This window comes from Passer domesticus, chromosome 8 (genome assembly GCF_036417665.1).
Source record: "Passer domesticus isolate bPasDom1 chromosome 8, bPasDom1.hap1, whole genome shotgun sequence".
Classification (NCBI taxonomy): Eukaryota; Metazoa; Chordata; class Aves; order Passeriformes; family Passeridae; genus Passer; species Passer domesticus.
In genome coordinates, this window is record NC_087481.1 from 32,398,244 (window position 1) to 32,419,049 (window position 20,806).

Consider the following 20,806-nt stretch of genomic DNA (forward strand, 5'->3'; position numbering starts at 1 on the left):
AAAGGCAGGGACATAATTCTAACAGGACTCCGTGATACTGGAGCAGATGTGACTTATCTCAAAAAGGCAATGGCCCAGTAACTGGCCATTACTGTCTGTGCCTCGAGTGCTCCCCGGCAAAGACAACACTTAGTGCAGATTACAGGGCCTGATGGGCAGATTGCCACAGTGAAACCTTTTGTGCTGTCTGTTACCCTGGTTTTGTGAGGTGAGGGATGTGTTGACACTGTGGGGAATTTTTATGCATTCAAATTTTGTATAGGAGTCATTGGGACCTTTGACACCCCCCCACAATGGTCCCTGGCTGAAGTGCCCCAGATGCTTTCAAATATTGGAAGGAGCAGGCCAGCTACCAAAGGCAACACTTAATAACAGATCTAAAGCCCTGAAGGACACCTTGCCTTAGTCAAACCAGTTATATTTCTAGTTATTTGCCTTTTTAATATTGCATTTTCTTGTGAATTTTTGGTACAGCTGTTTAGTATTATGTAACTAATTTTTTTATTGTTTTAGCCTTCAATGTTTTTATCCCATTACTTTTATTAAGCCAAACTTAAATCTATCATCAAGTAATCTTCAAAAGCTGCTGCTGGCACCAGCCAGCACAGTCTGACCAGAACAGCATGCTGAAGTTATAGCACGTCAAAGTACCAACTGATGCTAAATACTATCCCAACTCTGTTAACATTTACCTTCTAATGTTAATAACATGTGGTTTGAGATTTTTAACAGGATTGTTACTAGAAAAATTCAAAGGTGTTTGTGTAAAAGTGGTGTTTTCTTACATATTAATAACATAGGAAAACTGCATCATTCACTGAGAGTAATTAGGTAAGTCATAAATTCAAGACTCTTTAGATCACATTTGAGACCAACTTTAAACTTGACTTATAGTAGTTATTTGAGCCCTAACTAGAACTAGCATATAAAACTCCACTGTCAGCTTTATTAAGTGCTTGCTTTTTACTCCATAGTTTCAATGAGGTCATTTTATTGTAAATTTTTCAGAACAGATGTTATTTACCTTGATGTTTAACTGTTATATGACAAATGTTCAGTAACTTTTTTATAATAATAAGAGTTTAAATAAGTTAATTTTTGTTAAGATTAATATTTTTTAGTCTCAGTGATGTTAACTTTAAGTTAAGTATATTTTGGTTATTTTTTACTGGAGTTAAGTTTTAGTGAAGTTGATTTTAAGTTTTGTTGAAGTATATGTGTTTAAATTATAAGATAGAATTCCTTTACTATTCAAGTGAATAACATAAAGCCTAAATGAATTTTGTCAAAATGTGCTAATTTAAATTACAAGATACAACTATTTTGTTATAGAAATAAGAACAATTTTTGCTATTTTATTTTTATAAGTAGTACTGAAGAATTAGTAAATTTCATATTATGACTGCTATCAGTTGTGGTCTGTTAAATGCTTTTTTTTTGTTTTACTACTATTTAGCTAAAGATAAAATGACAAAGCCAGCTGATTTACAAACCTTCACATATTGTTGTATAGCTATTTATAAGATTATATTATTTTTCTAACTACTATTACTAAGAGGTTTTTAAAATATATTAAAGACACTTCCAGTTAAAGCCTGGACCCTGGCCAAGTCCCAGCCATAACTAGTAGAGAAATATACCAGTAAAGCCAAGCGTTTTCTACATCAAAACTATACTCAAGTCATTGTGACTTGCCAAATTTGGACCTATAATGGCTAAACCTCCTTTTAAAGTGAATGTGGAGGGCTTACCCTCCAAGCCCTCACTTTAAACATGAAGGTTGCCAATTACTACAGACTCTAAGTAATAGTACAATATTTAAGAAATTGATAATGCATTGTTTAAAATCACCATTCTATTTTTCATGTGCCACTAATTGTATATATTATCTGATTTATTTTTACTTAGTATATGTTTATTGCTTTCATTGTTTTCCTTTTCTGTTACCTTCATGTTCATAATGAGAAATACACATGCTATTAAAAAGACAAAAAAATAGAGGGGGGGAATATAGCTCCTCCAGAACTTTACACTAATATTTACACAAAAAAAATTTAAAACAAATCAAATCAAATTTGACCCCTTACCCTCCTGAAGCACCCTTGGAACCACAAAAATTAGAGCCCCTGGATTCTGTAAAAATAGATTTTTGTCTTAATTTTACATACATGGAAAAAATCAGTCTAAAACTTTTAATATGTTTCTCCCTATTACCCCGTGCATAAGAATCAACCTTTTGGTGCAATTACACTTGCAGTCTTTCTACATCCAGTAATGCCCCACCTGTGGCTGCCATCAGGAATGTTTTTAGTTTATAAAGGTCAAGCCTGAGCCTTTAGTGGCTAAGGTTTTTAGCTAAAAGATTCTTTTTAAGATGGGTATGTATGTGATGATTTTCATGATAATTGTATTAATCTTTCTTGTTTCAGTGTGTGCAGAGATTAATTAATAAGGCCTTTAAAGGTGTCGTTTTGGTTGAAAAGAGAAGAGGAAGATATTGGGACACACACAAGAATCATGATGGACCTTGGACCTGGTTAGCATAAGAGATGTGATCATCAGGATGCCTTGGCAAGAACAAACAGAACTTTTAAATCAAGACTAGCTGAAGATTAAATCGAGACCTACCAGAAAAGTACATCAAGACTTCTGCAAGTAAGAGATGTTCTAAAATGTATAAGTTTGTTTAAGTGATGATTAACCCAATCATTGTAGTAAAAAATTAGTAGCCTTCCTAGAATAGTGTGTAAGCATACGTAGTGCACAATCAATTTGGATTCTGATCAGCTCTGCCTTCCTGTCTCTCTCTCCATTGCCAATATGCAATTATGGGGGCAGTGGGAAAACAAAGCAAGGAGGTAATTCATGGAAGACTGGGAAGTTGCAAGAGCCTGTGATGCTCTAAGTGTGGTTCCTCAGGGAGGGCGCTGTGTCACCTAGTTGAGAAATGGTCATCTAATGCAGCATGCTTGTCCATTAGTGATTAGTGTAGGCCATAAACTTTTGGAGGCTTTATTTTTCTAATTTGATTTTTGCCCATCTCCTAAAGTAGGCAGCATTCAGATTTTTTTTGCTAGTTCTTGCTGTAATGGACATTCATTTTAGTAGGATTGCAGTGTGATTTCGGGTGGAAGAAAGGACTAGCAGTTACCTGTCCCACCTGCTGCTCAGTTAGTCCAGTGCATGCAGGGGAGGGAGGGTGTAGAGGAAGTGCTCTGAACAGCTGGCAGGGACTGGGTGTCCTCTGGGCTCAAGTACCAGCTCTGCCTTTTGACAGCCTCAGAAAAGTCAGTGATGCATGATGTTACCTATCCAGAAACCAAAGACTTTAGATACTCATGAAAAGTGTCATAGGATTACCTGTTATTAATGGAAATGCAAATCAAATTTAGCCTGTAATACACCCAGAAATAAAAGAATGGCAATTCTACAGTCTCAAGCTATGTCTAGTCAAGACATATTTCTTCTGTCATTGATTTCTCGGTCATTGGAAATGGATGTGCTAACTAGTATTTCTTTTTGATACCTGGCTTTGGCCCTATCTTTGTGGGTAAGGTTCCTGTACAGTTCATGACTCTGCTTAGGAAAAAAACCCTGGAGGCTGACTATTGACAGGCATACACACCCAGCACCTTCTAAACCAGCTTGAAAATGAATGATATGTGATAGTTTGATAGTGCTGTACTAGCATGAATAATTTCATGTCATCTCTGACTTTGCAGTACAAAAATATTTGTTGTATAATAATATTTAATTTACTGTCATTCTTCAGAGGATGTTGGGAGAAAGAGTTTATTTGGATATGAGAAGCACTAGTGTTAGATGAAGGTTTCTGGCTGTAAACTGTTGCAGGATAACTGGTGTTCCCTGAAATGAAGAAACTGGCTCTAGAACAGAGCTTGGGTTACAATTGTATTAATTTACAGAATTAAAAGTTGTTAAGTCATCTTCTTTTTTTCCTTTTTGTTTTCCCAGAAAGAGTTACTTACTCTTTCATCTTTACTGCATGAATCTTTCTCGTTCTTCTGCATGTTTTTTGCTAGGTCAGGCATTCCTGCATTTCTTTTGGTATCTTTCGTTGAGGACAGAAATTGAAGTCACTTGGGGGCACTTATGGAGCCTGATGCCTCAGTTCTGGAAACAGAAAAGATTTAAAGTCCTGTGAGTAACCCATTATTTATAACCAAAATGTACGAGGGGAGTATTCCCTGTGCAAACACACACAGAAGCTTCAGAATGCAAACCTGAAGAGAAATAGAAGTACAACATTCAAAGTAGCTAAACTGAGCCCTGTGGAGATTGCTCTGACATTCTGTTTGTCTCATTTTGCTATAAATTTATTTATTCAGACTATCTGATGCTCATAAAAGGTCCCTTCTCAGCATGGTTTATTTTATCACTGTAATTTATTTTGCAATTTATTGTGGCATAATCTGCATGCTTTGTATTACTGTTATATGTTAGCTGGAGGAAAGAGGGGACTTCTCTTTGAATGCACTTATGTTGATACAGGTAATAATAATGTTGCATTTTTCTATATTAGGATCTTATATTTCCTCCTCTTACTATTTCATATGAAAGCACCACAGCCTTTAAATGTATTTTTCATGGCATTGCTCCATGGGTACAGTGAAGTGCTGTGCTAGAAGATGTAAAAAGGAGCTTGATGGAGATGTGCCTTTTCCCTCTGCAGCCTAGAATCTCACAAGGTACCAGTGCCTTGGGGCATAGGTCTGGGCTGGGGCACCCTGTGAGCCTGCCTGTGAAGGCTGTGGGAGGCCTGACAGGGGTGCTGTACCCTGGGTTTGAGCCATTTTGTAGAGCAGTCTTTCAAATAGCATATACTTATCCAGGGAGATGGCTTAACCAGCTAAAAGTCACAAAAGTAATCTGTGACAGAGCAAATACTTCCACTCGTGTCTCTCTGGTACTGTGCTTATCCTGGTTTTCACTTCTAAAGATGCCTCTCTGTGCAGAGATAAGCTATCTGACATGCATATTTTTTCTGATATACTATTGACCACAGCAAGTGATTGTCCTAATTATGACAGTACATAAGTACAGCTAAAGCAGTGAGATTTTTTTGTGTTCAGTCAGGTCTTGATGGATTAGAGATTTTCTTTTTTTCTTTTAATTACTTTGCACTGTGTCTATGAAAAATATAACACAACGTATTGACTATGTAGATTTTTTTCTGTAATCTTCAGAATTATTACACTTAGGGCACTGAAATGATTTCTACAACAGCTTTTAAGAACAATTTGGATTAAACTGTACAGTGCATGAAAGTGAGTTGAAGAGTTTTGTTTAGCAATAGGCAGAGATGGCTGTGGATTATTCCTCTCCTGAGGAATTAGCTTGGCTTTTGCAGCCTTGCAGCTTCAGCATGGCTCTGCCAATGTGTATGTGGTCACTGACACCTTGTGTTGATCCTGTCCTGCACTGGCTGTCAGTGGGGCCATGTGCTGTGAAATAGGTTGTATAAGGTTGAGAGATGTCCCTGGGGCCCTGCAATGAGGGCAAAACAGCAAACTCGTGTTGATCTGTCATCTGCTTACAGTTTCAGCCCAGGTGAGAGATGATGTCCCTCATGAAAAGGCCACATTAACTCACTGCCCTGCTCTGCTCCCTCTTGTGTGCTGCACAGGGCTCATCACTCAGCCATGCACTCTATTCCTAAAACACAGGTCCAAAGCACCTCAAATAATGCACGTCCTGTGACTCTTGGAAGACTGTTGGCTTGCCCAGATGTTTATGGGCTGGCCTCATCCCCTCACCTGCATTCAAATACAGAGCAGCCATTTTGTCTTTAGAGCACTCAAACTGTGCTCCCTTAAAGGAAAAATCCTGCTGGTATTCTTTTTGCTGGGACTTTTGTTCTTTCTTTCCTTATGCTTTTTTGTCAAACTGCAATATGGTGTCACGCTGACTGAAAGTCTATATTGGCTCAGCGTCTCTAGGAAGTGCTACTACTAACAGCCCTGCATATCTGTAAAAATAGTGTGATAAAGAGTTTGGAGGTGATAGCCTGAACTGTGCTTTTCTCTGTTGCGGGGATGAACGGAGGCTTTGTCTCTGGTTCAAGTGCTGACAGCTTAGCATCACACCCAATCCTGTATTTGCTTAATAAAGGACAAGAAAACTGACACAGGAGAAAATCCTGCAGAAATTCAAGATGACTTCAAAGTTGCTCACTAGAAAGCTGTGAGGTACGTTGTCAAAGTTATTAGGCAAAAAAAAGAAAAAATAATCCTAGCTGTTTTTATTTACAGCTGGCTTAGCTGGAGGGCCAGGGTGAGCGGCTTAGCACAGTGGCTTCGAGTCACAGCAGGCTGGGGAGCCGGGTGGCCTTCCCCACAGCTCAAAGCAGCAACTGAAATCCGTAACAAAAGGCACTGATCTCTCCGTTAGCAGATAGCAGAGGAGGACTAAAATCAGCCCATGTGCTTATACTTGAGTTCTCCTGACACGATGGACTCGGGAGGCAGCTTGCAGTATATGGTGTTGGGGCAATACATTCATCCCCACCCATTCATCCTCACTCTCAGCGTTATCAGGAGGATAAGCTTTAAAGTTTTCAGGAGCCTATGCATGAAGTTAAGCGGAATGTATGCCTTGTCAGGAATACACGTGTGAAGCGCGCACTGCCGCGGCAGTAGACATTACGAGCGGAGCCCGGAGCCGCCCTGTCGCGGCCGTGAGCTCCCTGCGGGCCGCGGCAGCGCCGGACCCGTCGGGGAGCGCTCACGCTCCGCCGGAGCCTGCCGGCACCTCCCGAGACCTTCCCAAGCCTCAGTCCCGAAGGAGCCCTTTCCCTCCCGAACCGCCCGTGGCGGCGGGACGCTCGGGCGGCGGCAAAACGGGAGGCGCCGTGGGTGCCGCCTAACCCACCGAAGGGAGCTTGCTGGGCTCCGCTCCACGGGACCCGCCGCCCTCATCCTCCCCGGCCCCAGGCTCTCCCGCAGCCGCGCCGTCGGGGCAGCGGCAGGCGCGGGGCGCGCAGCCCGCCCGTCCGTACCTGCTCGTCGGGGAGCTCCGCAGCGGCCGCCGGGCGGGCTCTGCGAGTCGCGGCGGCTCTGTCCAAGGTACCGCCGCCTCCTCCGCGGCCAGGTCCCCTCTGGGTGGGGGCGTGCGGAGGGCGGCTCAACTCCGCCGCCGCTGGCTCCTCCCCGCCCCGCCCGGCCCGGCCCGGCCCGGCCCGGCCCGGCCCTGCCCCACCGCCCCTCCCGCTGTGCGCAACAGGCGCTGCTGCCCGCGGTGCCGCCCGCCCGCTGCGCCCAGTGCCCGCCGTGTCCCCCGAGGGCGGCCGGGGGCAGTCGGGCACAGCCGGGCTCTCCGGCGTTCTTACGGCTGTCGGGGTCAGCCTCGGCAGCGGCAAGGACAGCCCCAAAGGGCTACTGTGCTCGCAGACCCGCGTTGCCACAGGGGCTGTCGCCAGTGTCGGGAAGTGTCGCCGTGGGGCATCTGCGGCTCCTGAGAGCTCGGTGGCCGAACGGGCGGGCGGCGCTGCCAGTGGCTGCCGGCACCACGGCCGGGAGGGGTGGAAGCCGCGACGGGCGGCAGCGGTCCGGGCAGAGAACCGGGCTCTGCAGGAGCTGCCGTGGAGCCGGCAGCAGCAGCGGCCCGGGGCAGCAGCTGCAGGACCCGCTTTTGCCGCTTACCACAAAGAAGCGGCTGCGGGTTAGGGAAGCGGGTCTCACCTCCCACCACGGTGGCCGCTGCTCTTTCGCGGAACCCCCGTGTCAAAGCGCCATCCCGCTGTCTTAATGAGTTTTGCGCCGCCTGAGCAGCGACTCGACCGCCCCGGCGGCAGCTGCGGAGTCGCGCGTCCCGCGCAGCTCAGCGGAACCGACCGGCCGCTGCTCCGCGGCACCCAGATCCCCAGGGACGGGTGCGAGCCCTTTAATAGGTGCTGTGGCCGCTTGTAAATGTCTTTCCACCCCTCTTGCGATTAGCAGTAATTATTTTTGTTTTCTACTGGGTTAAGAATTAAAACAAACGATTTTATTTTATATTAAGAGAAATTTATAGGGCAAATTATGCAGTCTGGTTCCCTTGTGAATGGATCGAAGGTTTCCACTCTTTGCAAATGTCTGAATGAAGCGTTTCACCCATCTTTTGTTTTTGTTTAATCCCTGTCGAGTCACTGAGGTGGGTGCCTTTTAATTCGGGCAGCATTTAGCACTGAGAAAGGCACCTTCCAGTATTGTACCTCGAACTGCTGGTGGCATAATTTTTGAAATATTAGAAAATTGACATCCATTATTGTGGGGAATTAAAATTGAATTCACATGAGAATTCAAGGAGCTGGTTTCAAGCACGGTTGCAGAGCGATGTTGTTTCCTCAGACCTGTTATACTGGGAAGAATGAATGAGAACATTTTGTACTGGGGTTTTTGCCTGTGCCATTTTGGTAGCTAGTGAGAATTATGCTCTGGGAAATTGTTCCTTTAGGGGTTACATTGAGCACAATCGGCTCCCTCCCTCAAGGAGCCCCCAAAAACAAAACAAAAGACAATTGATCCCCTTCAATTCTGTTTATTCAGATCGTATTATTCTTGTAACTTGGACTTCAACATAATACAGCATATTGCACTTACCGGAGAGCAGCACAAGAGAGAAAAAAAGAGGTACAATACTTCAGTTTATTCCCAGGAAAGAATGAAATGAGACAGCTGTTGCTCTTCTTAAATATAGGAAACCAACTGAAAGTCTGAGTATATGTACACAAGATTTGCTAAGTCCCTGAATACACCATTTGAAATTTTACACATACTTTTTTGCTTTTCTTGTAATTTTTACAGAGATATACAGTATGTCACACACAGTTTCAGTTTGAGAACACTCTGCACAATTATATCCCAGCTACAAAGCTGTTGGGTTTTTGTTTTCTTTTTGGCGTTTTTTTTTTTTTTTTTTGAAAGATCCCCTCAGATTTCTGCTAATGATTACTCCAATAATTTTTGTCAGTATTGTCTCCCATTTCCCACCCCCTCCAACTTGCCGGAATGCTGAGGGAAATACCGATTAAAAGTAAGTCTAGAAGAAAGCCATTACATCATGACAAAGGTTAAACTGTAGATATTGCACGTCAGTACAGAAACATAATGCAGTAACATTTTCATCCCCCCGCTTTGCCTCTCTCACACATGTCTCTCCTTGCTCTTGGGTCTGGGCCACATGGGGGAACCTAACTGTACTCATAGTCGGATGAGTCCTCCTCAGACACCCCTTTCAGGTCTCTGTGGTAAGAGCCCATGCCATTCTCATCCATCTCGCCTGCTGGCTGGAGGTTTTTGCCCACGCCTTGGCGCTCCTCCATTTTGATGGTGTCATAGAGTCCCTTAGGTCCTTCTTCAAGGAGGATGTTCCTCTCTGAGTGAGAGGGTTTCATTTGGCAGACATTTTTGAGAAAGAGAAGGACAGGGGCATAAAGCACATTGGCAAGCCCCATGCCCAGGTTGAGCTGCGCAAAGCCCATGGTGTGCACAATCTGGCCGGCCACGATGGGCCCCAGGGCATATGCCACACAGTAGGAGATGTCTGCAATGGCATAGACGCTGCCATAGACAGACACGTGTCGCACGTCCACCAGGAAAGCCAGGGTGGGCAGCAGGGCTGTGTCCACCAGGGCGATGCCAAAGCAGATGCCACAGAGGGGAATGATGACCTGCCCGAAATTCCTGCAGGCAGGCACCAAGCAGGAGCTGGCACCGATGATGGCCATGCCCAGGGCCCCGTAGAACCACTGCAGGTGTGGGTACGCAGCAGCCAGCTGGACGGTGACGTAGACGCCCAGCACGTGGGGGAAGAAGGCGGGCAGCCAGGTGAGGCCCACCTCCCACTCGCTGGCCCCCATGGAATCCTTCATCCAGTTGGCGATGGTGGGCTCCAGGAAGGCTAGGGGGATGTTGCAGGTGGCCAGGGCCCCTGCCACCACGGCGATGTAGGGGTCAATCATGAGGCGGTGTATGGGGGTACCGACAGGCATGTTGGCCCGTGCCCCGGTGCCACCGGGCGGCGCCAGGACCAGCAGCATCAGCCCGTCGAGGAGGCAGACGCAGGCCAGCACCAGGAAGGGCACCCGCTTGCCCGCGAACTCGTAGAGGACGCCGCCGAAGGGGGGGGCGGCCAGGCTGCCGAAGGAGATGCAGGCCAGCGCCGTGCCCAGGGCGCGGCTCCGCGCCGGCTCCTCGGCGTAGCGGTCAGCGATGAGGGCGATGCCGGCGGTGTCCGCAAAGGCAGAGCCCAGCCCCTGCAGACTGCGCGCCGCGAACAGCGTCGCGTAGTTCTCGGCGAAGGCGAAGGTGGCGGTGGAGAGGAACAGGACGGCCAGCCCGGCCAGCAGCGGCGCCTCGTAGCCCACGCGGTCGATGAGGGTGCCGCTGAGGGGGTTCACCAGCAGCTGCAGCATGGCTTTGGAGGCGAACAGCACCCCGATCTGCACGTCCTCGTTGCTCCCCGATGCCGGCGGGTACCGCGCAGGCAGAAGGCTCCGGTTGCCGCCGCCGCTCCCGTTGCCCCCCGCGGGCGCGGACGGGCCGGCGGTGCCCCCGCCGCCGCGCATGGCCGCGATGTAGTCGGGGATGATGGGCACGATGACCATGTAGAGCATGTTGTCCAGCAGCAGCGCCACGCACACCACCATCAGCAGCAGCCGCCGCTGCCGCCGTGCCTCCCCCATGGCGGTGCCCAGCCGCCGCCGCCGCTCGCCCACCGCCTCCGAGAGCCGCTCCACGGCGGCCCGCGCCCGGCCCGCGCCCCCCGCCTCCGACATCGCCCTCAGCGCCGCCGCCGCCCCGCCGCCCGCATGGGGCACGGCGGGGGCGGCCCCGCCGCCTCGGCCGCCCGAGCCGCCGCCGCTCACCTCCGGGCGGCCGCCGTCAGCCCGCGCCGCCGCTGCGAGGCGGCTCCGAGGGGCCGGTCCTCCATCACCACACTAATAAGCGCCGCGCACGGAAACCCCACCCGCCCCCGCCACCGCGCCGGCCCCGCCGCTCGCTCGCCCGCCCGCCCGCACTCCGCGCCCCGCCCCGCCCCGCCCGCTGCACCGCGCCGGGAACGGCAGCCCTGCCCGCCGCGGTAAGGGGGCTGCGGGGCTGCTCTCCGCCCCGGGGGTGTGCCTGGGGGGGCGGTGGGGACGCGGCACCGCCCCTGAGGCGGGGGCCCGACGGCGCGGCTGGCCGCGGGTGCCCGGGCACGGCTGCTGGTGAGCCCGGCTCCCCGGCAGCCTACCGGAGCTCGCCGTTGCTTCCCCCTGGGCCGGGGCGACGTGCGCCCGCCGGTGCTGCGGGCAGAGGTCCCGTGTCCTCCCAGACCTCAGCGGCGCCCGGCTCGCCTGCGGAGGTCGGCGATTGCGGGCTCTGCCGCTGTGCTGCCGCCGTCTAAGCCGAGAGCTGCTCGGGGCTGCTCCCCATCGCGCGGCGCGGGTCCGCCCGCGACGGCAGAGCTGGCCAGGGTAGGGTGTAGGGGCGCTCGGGGAGACTTGGACTAATCGGGAACGGGGCTGGCAGCGCTGGGCTGAGCCCCCCACCTCACTGGAAATCAGAGAGCAGCACAATAACTGTCTTGCTGTGTGCGAGCGGGTTTCTGACACTCAGACAAACGCCAGGGAAATAATTCTCAAGTGTAGTGTTACACACTGCTCGCATTTTGTCGGGCCAGTGCAGCAGCTGGAAGAGCTGCGGAGCAAGGGGCCTTACCCGGTGCACAGGCTTTGGTATTGAGAAGTTCTCTTTAGTACAAAGCAGCATATCTGTACTCCTGTAGCAGAAATGACACGTGGGCTGATCCAAGGAGGATCTCTGCAGAAGGCTGTATGAAATAATCCCATCTCTCGGCCAAGCGGTTCCCGAGTGGATGTGGAGTTTGGGCAACTTCATTTACTTGCGTAGCTGGGCTTCCACAGCTGAAAGGGAGGTGATTTATCTGTCACTTGCTGTATCTTGCTCTGTTCCGAGAAAACATTCTAGATGGCCAGAAACACTTTAAGATGGATCTCTGAATAGAGTAGCATACAGATCCAATTGTGCTTACACAGAAGTGGAACCTTAGAGAATATTTAAAATAAGAATAGTCCTAGACATCCATATTGTCATTGTTACCATTGTTATTAATTTACTATATCCACTGTAAAACTGCAGAAATGAACCACTGACAACTGGGATAAAGCTCTTGACCTGGGACTCTAAATAAGCTATTATCCTAAATGCTTCAAAAGGTAATTTCAGGGTGCGGAAGGGAAGTGCCTGAAGGAATAGAAGAGTCTAACTGGAAGGGTATTGAGCTAAAAGCCAAGGCTGCTGCACTTGGCTGCCCGGAGTCAAGATACTTGTCACCTGTGAGACTGATTTAGTTGGGAAAAAATCAAACTAAACGCTACAAAGTCTGTCCTCCTCTGATTCCTCAAACAAACCCTGGGGTCGCTTCTGGAGAACATGTTTCTGCACAGGACTGTGAGCATGGGAGGAGCAGCTACCCAGATGATGAGGAAATGGCTGAAGGATGCACCTCCTGTTTGGGATGGATATCACGTTGCAGTAGGCGGTAATGGGTTGGGGGCAGATATGACTTTGGATCGTTGCTGTGCTGCAGTCAGGAGTATTGGAATCTTGGCTCTCGCTTGATGAGGCACTTTATTTGATTAAAGTTTCCCTTTTAATCAGAGATATGGTCATTTCCCGTCTCTAAAATGGAATCTGGCTCTGGGGGTCATGTCTGGATAATAAAAGGACTGGTTCTCTTGTCTCATGGGAGTTGATATCGAATTTATTACCATCAAGAGAAAGCAGAATTATACTTGTAAAATGTTGCATAATAAATTTAGCTTCCTTAGTAAATCAAATCAGCGGATACCCTTATCTGCAAGAGATGCGTCATCGCTACGTGAGCTTCTTGGACTAGACAGAACTAATGGGGAGAAAATGTACCTTCAAGTGTGGGCAAAGTTGATGGAGCCACAGTAAATTAAAGTTAAAATAAGTCTTCCTGGTGTTTGACTTAGAAATTTATCATTATATTTGGGAAGGGACTTTAAGGTGAAATGAGCTGACTTTTAAAATTTTGTGCTTTTATCCCAAAGCCCAGAGATGTGACAATTATTTAGTTTGAGAGGAGGAATGCGGAGGAGGTGATGTACTTCATTTGTCCTCCAGTGCAGAACATGCGGGTTTGGAAAGCCCCTGTTAATATCAAGGAGACAGAGAAGATTTTGGATCTGTGCAAAGAACAGGGATGACTGCACCAAGACTTCTACCACTTTCTTTGTTCTAGAGGCTGTAAATGAAGGAAAATAGTTCAGGGTGACTGTTTGGCAATAAAAAGGAAGTTATTATTGAATCTAAAAGAGCCCGTGGTCCAGGAAGAGAAATTATACTTAGGATCTTCAAGCTTTCAGAAAAAAATCCTAGAAAATATATAACATTATATGAGCATACAAACCTTTATGTCTGATGATGGTATCAGTTTAAATTGAATGTAAGGGTAAAGTGGGACTTAATATGACCAGTTGATCACATTTCTAACACTCAGCTTAAAAAGGAAGACCTACCTGTTTTGGGAATTTTGGAAAAATGAGAGAGATTTCTCTCCAAACATCAAAATGAATATATAAGTAGTTAAACAGATAAAATTACTTGTGCACAGTCTGCTCTTGCTTGTCCCACTACCTACTGAATTGAGAGTCCTTGTGCTTTGAAATGACAGTTGGTTTTGATGCTGTATCAGGGCAATTTTACGGAGAGAGAAAAAGAGAGAAGCAACAACTGCTGTGATGCACTCTGCTGTCAGGAATGGAACTGAGTTAATTGTGCATCCTTAGGAGCCTTTCTTTCACAGGAGAAAAAGTTTTTGCTATGAGGTGTCCAAACACAATGAGTCAGAGAGTTAAGAGTCCTCCAGGTCTGCAAAATATTAATACTCCTAATAGCCTGAGCACTTAATATCTGCAATAGAGATCTTGCCCTCTTCAGGATATGGCAATACATTTTAGCACTTAGGACTGAACTAATTATGTGTTTCTTTTTTGATTAGAAGACCTGCTAATCTGATTCTGCCAAATAAGAGAGGCTCACCTACTTTGACAAATATGTTACAGTTTTTAGAAGTGTGGTAGAGGAAAATGGAAGAGATAAAAAGTAAGGTCCATTTTCATCAACTCAATTTCAAATGCATTTTTGTGCAGAAAATGGTCGGGCTGTCAAATGTCAGCCAATAAGTTCTTGTCATGAATGTAATTATCGAAAAAACCACAGGTATTTTGCATTATCCATTAACACACTGTTTTATGTCAGTAGTAACTGAGGTTCCTGCTCTTCCTGTTGAGCTCTAAAACCTTTGTTGCCAAGGCAGATGGACACACAGTACAGACAGAAGCACATGATGCACAGAGGAGCTCTGGAGAGCAGAGGAAAGAGGGAATCTTGCCAGTGGCTGGTGGTGCCATGAGGTTGGGCAGGGACACGCCAGGCACGCCTTGGTGCCCCTGGTCCTGCTTTGGGTTCCAGCTGGGCTGGTTGGCAGTCCTGGCTGGGCAAGACTTAGCCCCTCCAACCATTGATACTTTTCTGATTAGCAGGATGAGCCACCAGGCACAGCCTTCTGGAGAGACCACGTGTCTTGTAACTCTGTCAAAAGTTCTTGTGTGGAACAGGTGAAATGTGGATGGAGGCTGGACACCAAAGTGTGCCCTTCCACTTCTGTGGAAGCTTTGTTCAATAGGAAAACTGCTTTTTATTAATGGTTGTCATACTTTGAGGAATGGTAAAATGATCAGGATGGGTTTTTTAAATTAATGTTACAGCCATACTTCATGCTGCTTCACTCTTTGGAAATAGTGCTTAGAGAGAATGGAAAAATAGCTGAAGTTAGGGAAAATAAGAGAAAAAGCAATTCAAGGATTTGTGTCTAAGCTTATGTCAGTTCTAGCAATAGCTGATGTTCTGGATAGTTGTAATAGACATCTTTTCATTTAGAGTTAAAAGAAAACTAGTAAATAATGATGTATCTTCCAACTCCAAAAGTACAGGGGCAAAGTAATTTCTGGACATGTAAATAGCTCAGTGGATGGAATTTCCACTGTCCCTCTTGGAGAATACTTATCTGTCCAATAAAATTCAGGGATTGAATAGTCTCCTGATGTTCAGTCTGAAATTTGTTTTCCTGTTTTGTTCCTGCTAAGCGTATGTCTACCATGTGCATCACCTCAAAACACTTTTTTCTCTTCATTATATCCTTCAAGCATTTGTTGTGTTAGTCCCAGACTAGACAAGGATGACAAGTGGTGCTGGTCTATGAGATGCAAGAAGCAGCTATAGAATCTGGGAAGATGCTCCTCCCAATGACTGCTTCTCTTCCCAGTCCTTATTCACCATTTTTGTCCTGTCATGTCTTTCTTTGCTCTTTTGTGGAAGGCTGTCAAAATGTTCTCCAACCAACCACAAAAGTATATTTTCCCCCCAAAATTATCCTGGTTTTCATATTTTCAGTTATAAAAATACAGAATCTATCCTTGCTCCAAGACTCCTCAAGTTCATTTCTGATCCAATTTTGCAGGGAACAGGAGCTGAATGTTTGGATGCTCCTGATTCTTAACAGCCTTCTCCACTAGCTACTCATCTCTGCTCAACTTTTGGGGCTTTGCTGCAGTCCAAATCAAATTCCTCATTGCTTAACAGCCTTTCAGAACTGTGATAGCAGGAAACACATCTTCCACATGCTCACAAATAGTTTCTTGGGCTTTAAAAGTGGTGTCAGATTGGCAATTTGGTTCGCTGACTGTTCAAATATGCATTTCCATCATGCTGGACACTCTCCTCATGCTGACTACAGAAGAAAGATATATCAAAAAACCTGTCAGATATTTTGGATTGGTAACTGCAAAGACATTCATTTGTCCAAAGCACAACAAATTAAATGTGAATGTTTTATTTAAATGGGGAGGCAAATATCTTGGGAAATAATTAAATATACGTTTGAAAGATATATTGTAAGTGACATATCCCAGTGACAGGATACAAGTCAGCTTGTATCTTCTAACTATTTAAGAAAAATTTCACTGTCAGAAAAAGCTCAGGCATCTGGCAATTTTTGTAATGCCTTTCTACAAAATTATTGTGAAGGAGAAAATTCCAAGTATGTACTAGGCATTCACAAACAATGTGAAATTGTAGTGGGTCCTACTTTCCCATGGGACCTAAGGAAATCAGAAAAAATAAACCTAGATAACTACTCATGTACATCTAATGCATCTAAATATCTAAATACCTTAGCTATTTACTCATGTCCATATATTGTATGTTAGGCTTGTCTGTGGCAGTGCTTGCCACCAGACTTGCCCATCTCTTCCCAGTCCACTGTTTAGTTCATAAGAACTTATATTTCTGTAGCTTTCATCCTGTGCCTTAACATTTTGAATAGCTGTGGCATTTCAAAGCATTGAAAAGTGCTTGTAAAGAAGTGGAAATAATGCTCCTTTCTACAGCATAGATAAAGCCAGTGGAGACTGAAGCCAGCTTGAAGATCGTTATAGGTGTGTGGGATTAATATTCACACAAATTAGGAAGGGAAATCAGGGGTGTATCATGTTATCCCCCTGAGGAGGTTCCAAGACTGATTCTTAGACTGCTGCCCTGAGGCTGGTCTTGGGATGGCATGAGTCACTGATGTCACTGTGAAGCTGCTGTTGGAGTGAAGACTTGGAACTGGTTGTCAGTAGAGACAGAAGAATGAATTTAGTGATTTTGTGGTGCTTTTTTCACTGGGAGTATCTGCTGTAGTCTCTGTTTCTACTGCAGCTTCAGAGCAGTATATAGTCCATCTGTGGTCTTTGTCAGCTGGAGACTCTTCTTTGCAAGGTACAAAGGGCAGTGACTCCTGCTGGTGCTTTTAGATCTATCAAAGCACCCTCTGGTATTTTTGAATAAAGTTGAATAATAGTCTTTACTTAATAATACATTAGGCTTTTTTTTTTTTTTTTGTTCGTGAACCATCTAAAAGTACTTGTATGTAGGCACAGAGTTTGTGGTGAATGGGGTGGGTTGGGCCAGCCTCATCTCCAGTGGGCACAGCTGTGAGCAGCAGGTGAGCAGCACTGACAGCAATGAGCCAGGGAGTGCCCAGGGGCACTGACCAACCTCCAAAGGGAGCAGAGGGCACACAGGGGCAGTGCATCAGCATGAGGGGATAAAAGGCTGGGCTGAAGAACAAGAAGGGCAATGCTTGCAGCCTTCTGGAGTGGAGTGATGTTACTCTGTATGGGCAGACACCTGAAGCCTTCTGATGTGGTATGGTGTTACTGTGTATGGGTGAATGCCTGAGGCCTTCTGAAATTGTATGGTGATGCTCTCTGTGGTGGCTGTCTGGACTGTGGTGTGTGCTGAGGCACTTGTACTATTGTCTCTGATTTTGTTTGAAAATATTGTAAGTTGCTCTTAGCGTGAAGGTTGTCCTCAGACAAGTTGCTGCAAGAATGAGATGCCTGACACTAGAAATCTGGACTGCACTGTCTGGCTGTCAGGGCTGGAGAGTAGTAACCTCCTGTTACTTTCCTGCTTGGGCTGGAAGCACATGGAATTAATGTTAGTGTCTCATCCTGAACACATCTATGCTCCCCAAATTGCAAAGTGGATCATAAGTGGAATAAACTTCATAAAAAGTGGTGAGATTTGACAGCACAGCTACTGAGTTTGTGTTTAGAAGTTGTACTGAGAGCTCTCTGGAGGATTTAAAAATCCAAGGAGATGAAGCCAATTTACTACTAACCTAGGCAGGACCAACTGGGTAGCGGGAGGAATACCTGGGAGAAACAGTTGAGAGAGCTCCTGCTCTGAGCCCTCTTGGAGGTGGGAAAATGCGTGGGATTTGCTGTCAAAATATGATGGGACTGGTGGTGTCCCAGTTGTAATCCCAAAGAATGCTTGGTTATGTAGGTTAGATTCAGAAGCAGAATTTCAGTTTTCTTAAGCAGTTTGGCACAGTTGATGTGTGGGAGTTTTCTTGTTTTGTTGTTTTGTTTCCTTGGGTTTTTTTTTTTGTCTCAGAAGCACAAAACTGTGGGGCAAGTTTTCTTTGACTTTCAGTTAGATGGTGGCACCTGCAGATATACTTAATTCTTTTTTAATGTACCCAATTGTTTTAATTGTGAACATGGAAACAGAATGGAAATGTACTTTAGTTCTGTGGGATATCCTGTTTTTTGGTTTTTTTGTTTTTTTGGTTTTTTTTTCCCAAAGCTTTGTAAATTTTTATTGATACTGTTGAGGACTTGTTTTTCAACTCATATTATATAAGCATTATGTATTCTGTGCATTTCATGACCTAAAATGTATGTATGGAACAGAAGGCTGCTCTTTGCAGGTTTCTGTACTATGTGCACATCCCTTGAGTAAAAGGGAAATGCAGGGAACATGCAGCAATGAGCTGAAGGGTGTTGAACATATAATGTGAAGGAAACTGATTCTAATTAGAGACAAATGAGGTTGCATTTGAAGGGAACTCTTTACCTCCTGACAAGATTTTAGGAATTCAATGGGCTCCAGTAATTTCCTAACAGTGAACTTTTAAAGAGATTTTCCATTTCCTTGATTGCTGCTATATTTAAAGAAGATGGCACTTGAGAGTGGAGAGCAGGACGCAGTGACCTTGCCTTACCCATAACGCCAGTGGAAACCACTGTTCTTGGAGTGCTGTAATTCTGCTCTCACTGGGAGGCTGCCTTTGATTTCAAGGCAGAAGGCTGGAGCTCCCATATGGGAGACTGCTGTCCTGCATCTCTCACTGTGCATGCATTAACTGGAGAGCAGGCATCAGATTAACATCCCTAGTGCTGTCATAAATCAATCTGTGTATGCTTAAACAAGTTACATCAGCCTAATGGGAAAAGATGTGGTGAGACAATTAAAAGAATTAACCCAGAGCAGGGGGGTCGATAGCATGCAGTAATCTGTTGCTGGAGTGTGACGACCAGGCGCCATGGCAGTTCTGGCAGCCAGTCCCTGCAGGGATTGAACCCCACTCTCTCTTGGGAAGGCTGATGCCTTTTCAGAGAATCTGGCAATGGGGCTCTGGGGTTTTTGAATGCTTGAAGGCTGATGAGGTTTAATTATTTTTATTATTAATTTTTATTGCTCTGAGGTGGAAAGCAGCTGTGTGTGAATGAGTTCACTAGTGCATGTGTAAATAAGCCAGCTCAGAGCCTTCCTGCCAGTGGAATCAGAGCATAAGCAATAGGGTGCAATCAATTTTAGTGATTTAATACTGTCTAGGTAAGCTTTTCTTCTTACTTACTGACTCAAGAAGGTTGCCTTACAATACTGTTCTTATGCTGTAGTGGGTTGCCTAAATTGAGCAGTGCAATGGCTGCCAATGGAAACCAGAATCTCAGACTTCTTATTAGATTTAGTACAGTGGTCATTATGGTGAATTTAATTATGAAAAAGGCAGAGGAGGATTGCTAAAAAAAGAGATGGTTTTGTTTCCTTTACTCCTCCTCACCTTGTGAAAAGTCAAATCAATGATGTGTGTCTATCAGGCTTACAGAGCAAGCATTGCAAGCTCCCAGTCGAGTTCAAGACAGTTGCACAGGGGTGTTTGAAAAACAAGCCTCTATCTTCCTCAGCCAATATTCAGGACCTGAATTCAGTTCACCAATGCCTTGTGTGAATTAATGGAAGCCTCAGCTCCTTCATTTCCCTTGAGTCTGCTTGTTGTTTCCCTGGAAAATTTCTTTTCCGTGGGGCTACTTGTGCCTGGAAAACACAGTAAATGTAATGTACCTGGGACTAATGTAAATCTCCTCCTTTCCTGCCAGTACAATGCAAAGAAAGTCAAATTGTGAGTTGTGGGAGTTTGTCACACAGGTATGTGTCAGAGAAAGGCAAGGGAGTAAAGAGGAAATGGAGAGCTGGTGGAAAGAGACACTTGCAGCATTGTCTTTGTGTACTTGACCCTCTTTATTTTTCCCTGTAGCTTTCTCATTTTCAGGCAGAGAAATCCATGCTTGCAAAAAGTTTTCTTTTCCACTTATCCCCAGGCAGCACAGTGAAGTGTTACTGGGACCATAAGGGGCAGCATAAGGAGTTCATGGTGAAGTTCAAGGAGTTCATGGTGGAGTTCAAGGAGTTCATGGTGGAGTTTCCCCCCTCTGGAGGAGAAACTCCATCATGTATCTCAGAGCATGTGATGTTGACACTCTGAGTCCACCAGACCACCAAATCCGGAAGAGTGAGGCTAAATGCCAGTGGTGTCCAAGAAATGAAGTTATTGGCTGTCCAGCCTTTTGCTTGCTAAGTGTGTCTCTGCTCAAGGCACATCTGCTACATTACAGCAAAGCCAGCAGTGAGCAGCTCATGGTGCAGTGTCCTCCATTGCCAGAGGGCTGTGGCAAAGGTGGTTTGATGGAATTGCTTCCCCAGCTCACGTGTGTGTGACTTGATTTTTGTGTGTGTTGTGCTTAGATATGTTTTTGGTGGACGTGATGAAGAGGTTCAGGAGCAAAGAAAGGATCTTGCTGGCCCAGGAGACCAGCAGCATGGAAAGGCTGTTGAGAGATGCAAAAGGAATGCTGGCCCTAGTTGCTCTGCTTTCTGCTTGCTGTTTTGAAGCATCCTGGCAGTGAGGTACCATGCGAGATCAACTTTGTGGCCATTTTCCAGTGTGCCAGTTACATATATGGATCTCATTTGGGAAACCCCACCAGGACAGAGCAGGGGTAGGGGTTAGTGCAAACCTGGCTTTTACTCTCCCTTAGCATCTATCCAGCTGCATCTTCTAGCACAATGCCTTTAGCAATCATTGAACTTTTGACCCC

The 20,806-nt window shown here is 46.0% G+C and overlaps 3 protein-coding genes across 17 annotated transcripts in view; 1 reads left to right on the forward strand and 2 right to left on the reverse strand.

Moving 5' to 3' along the window:
• The window catches only part of CHAT (choline O-acetyltransferase), a 36,204-nt gene extending 29,046 nt beyond the window's left edge, over nt 1-7,158 (reverse strand). Inside the window, exons 1-2 of the mRNA XM_064430212.1 lie at nt 7,019-7,158; nt 3,990-4,134 (exon numbers count right to left, since the gene is read on the reverse strand). Of these exons, the coding sequence (XP_064286282.1) occupies nt 3,990-4,052 (63 nt within the window). The 5' untranslated portion in view covers nt 4,053-4,134; nt 7,019-7,158. The remainder of the gene's footprint in view (nt 1-3,989; nt 4,135-7,018) is intronic.
• The window catches only part of LRIT1 (leucine rich repeat, Ig-like and transmembrane domains 1), a 119,854-nt gene that overhangs the window by 43,082 nt on the left and 55,966 nt on the right, over nt 1-20,806 (forward strand). For 3 of the 15 annotated variants that reach the window (XM_064430220.1, XM_064430218.1, XM_064430219.1), the window contains 2 exons: nt 2,430-2,655; nt 4,044-4,161. In XM_064430220.1, the coding sequence (XP_064286290.1) occupies nt 4,124-4,161 (38 nt within the window). In that variant the 5' untranslated portion in view covers nt 2,430-2,655; nt 4,044-4,123. Of the gene's footprint in view, nt 1-2,429; nt 2,656-4,043; nt 4,162-4,543; nt 4,705-6,059; nt 6,210-17,044; nt 17,283-20,806 lie in introns of those variants that run through there. The other 12 variants (XR_010367202.1, XR_010367201.1, XR_010367203.1 and 9 more) reach the window with 8 other exon arrangements.
• Nucleotides 8,525-10,916, reverse strand: SLC18A3 (solute carrier family 18 member A3). Its single transcript, XM_064430211.1, has one exon. The coding sequence runs from the start codon at nt 10,775-10,777 to the stop codon at nt 9,191-9,193; it is 1,587 nt and encodes a 528-aa protein (XP_064286281.1). The 5' UTR covers nt 10,778-10,916; the 3' UTR covers nt 8,525-9,190.